At 43.8% G+C, this 1,989-nt stretch overlaps 1 protein-coding gene across 1 annotated transcript; it reads left to right on the forward strand.

Moving 5' to 3' along the window:
* Window positions 1–21: 21 nt before the first annotated feature.
* On the forward strand, window positions 22–1,213 carry LOC149275540 (uncharacterized). Its single transcript, XM_089504604.1, has one exon. The coding sequence runs from the start codon at window positions 93–95 to the stop codon at window positions 1,149–1,151; it is 1,059 nt and encodes a 352-aa protein (XP_089360730.1). The 5' UTR covers window positions 22–92; the 3' UTR covers window positions 1,152–1,213.
* Window positions 1,214–1,989: the final 776 nt, after the last annotated feature.

Below are 1,989 nucleotides of genomic sequence, written 5' to 3' on the forward strand. Positions count from 1 at the left end.
ACCGAGTGATACATCAGAGAGTCCACACAGGAGAGAAGCCATACAAATGCCAGCATTGTGGGAAATGTTTTGCCTATAAGCCAGTCCTTGTCATGCATCGAAGAGTCCACACAGGAGAGAAGCCATACAAATGCCAGCATTGTGGGAAAGGTTTTCCTTTAAAGTCAAACCTAGTGACACATCTGAGACTCCACACAGGAGTGAAGCCATTCAAATGCCAGCATTGTGGGAAAGGTTTCTCTCAGAAGTCAAACCTCCTGATACATCAGAGAGTCCACACAGGAGAGAAGCCACACAAATGCCAGCATTGTGGGAAAGGTTTCTCTCAGAAGTCAGACCTAGTGAAACATCAGAGAGTCCACATGGGAGAGAAGCCATACAATTGCCAGCATTGTGGGAAATGTTTCTCTTCGAAGTCAAACCGAGTGATACATCAGAGAGTCCACACAGGAGAGAAGCCACACAAATGCCAGCATTGTGGGAAAGGTTTCTCTCAGAAGTCAAACCTCCTGATACATCAGAGAGTCCACACAGGAGAGAAGCCACACAAATGCCAGCATTGTGGGAAAGGTTTCTCTCAGAAGTCAGACCTAGTGATACATCAGAGAGTCCACACAGGAGAGAAGCCACACAAATGCCAGCATTGTGGGAAAGGTTTCTCTCAGAAGTCAGACCTAGTGATACATCAGAGAGTCCACACAGGAGAGAAGCCATACAAATGCCAGCGTTGTGGGAAAGGTTTTTCTTCAAAGTCAAACCTAGTGATACATCAGAGAGTCCACACAGGAGAGAAGCCATACAAATGCCAGTGTTGTGGGAAATGTTTTTCTTCAAAGTCAAACCTAGTGAGACATCAGAGAGTCCACATAGGAGAGAAGCCATACAAATGCCAGCGTTGTGGGAAATGTTTTTCTTCGAAGTCACACCTAGTGAGACATCAGAGAGTCCACACAGGAGAGAAGCCACACAAATGCCAGCATTGTGGGAAATGTTTTTCTTTGAAGTCAAACCTAGTGAGACATCAGAGAGTCCACACAGGAGAGAAGCCACACAAATGCCAGCATTGTGGGAAATGTTTTTCTTTGAAGTCAAACCTAGTGAGACATCAGAGAGTCCACACAGGAGAGAAGCCCCACAAATTCCAGAAATGAACTAAGATTATATTTATCAAGTAGCAAAACAAAGAATATATTTTAAATCTTGTGGTGATAAGAAAAAGCCCTTGTGGTTTCGTGTGTTAGGTTTGTGTGTCCATATGCCTGTTTATGTTTTTCAATTATATTTTGTTATTTTGAGGTTTTATTTGCCTTTATTATAGATTATTGCTTTCGTTTATAAATTTGAGTGGGGATCATGGTGGTGGAATAGGTTAGTTAAACAGAGGGGTGGGATTGGCTGCAGCTGGTTAGAATAGTTATGGGAATGATAGCATTTGGAATTTGTTCGATGTTGGCTGAAGAAAGTTGGGGACAGGTATTAACAGAAAGGGCTAGTTTCTGGGAATGGCAAAGGGGGCCTTGTTATCTGTGGGACATAGACTGTGGGAATTGGAGGGGGGCTAGGTTTGGAAGAGGGTGATGTTTTAGGTTTTGGGGTTTTAATGTTTGGTTTGGGGATGGCAGCTCTGACTTAAACACTGAATTTCTGATTATGTGTTTGAAATAAAGTTTTTGTTGTTTCCACACACTGGACTCATTGATGTACAGAAATTCTGCATTTGCACAAAAATGTACCCTTTCTTCTCTCCTCAGCCCTCAGCTCTATTCCCAGACATAAAAACAGAGGCAAACACACATATATACTCAGAGAGACAGAGCTTTATGTACAAAGCAGAGCCTTCCCAGCCTTTCCCTCCTGAGTCCAGCTCCGCAGCTTGGGCTCCATTCCGGAAGGAAGGAAAAAAGGCTGTAGTCCTTCCCTTCTTCCAAAGGCCGACAATGGAATAAGCAGCAGCAGCAGCAAAGGCCTTACAATCCCTGCGCATGCTGA

The sequence above is a fragment of the Sceloporus occidentalis genome, unplaced genomic scaffold (assembly GCF_023333645.1).
Source record: "Sceloporus occidentalis isolate IW3139 unplaced genomic scaffold, rSceOcc1.0.p SCAF_281, whole genome shotgun sequence".
Taxonomy (NCBI): domain Eukaryota; kingdom Metazoa; phylum Chordata; class Lepidosauria; order Squamata; family Phrynosomatidae; genus Sceloporus; species Sceloporus occidentalis.

What these genes read in the sequence shown, in the direction of transcription:
- LOC149275540 (XM_089504604.1), top strand. Translation starts at nt 93, where the DNA reads ATGCATCGAAGAGTCCACACAGGAGAGAAGCCATACAAATGCCAGCAT.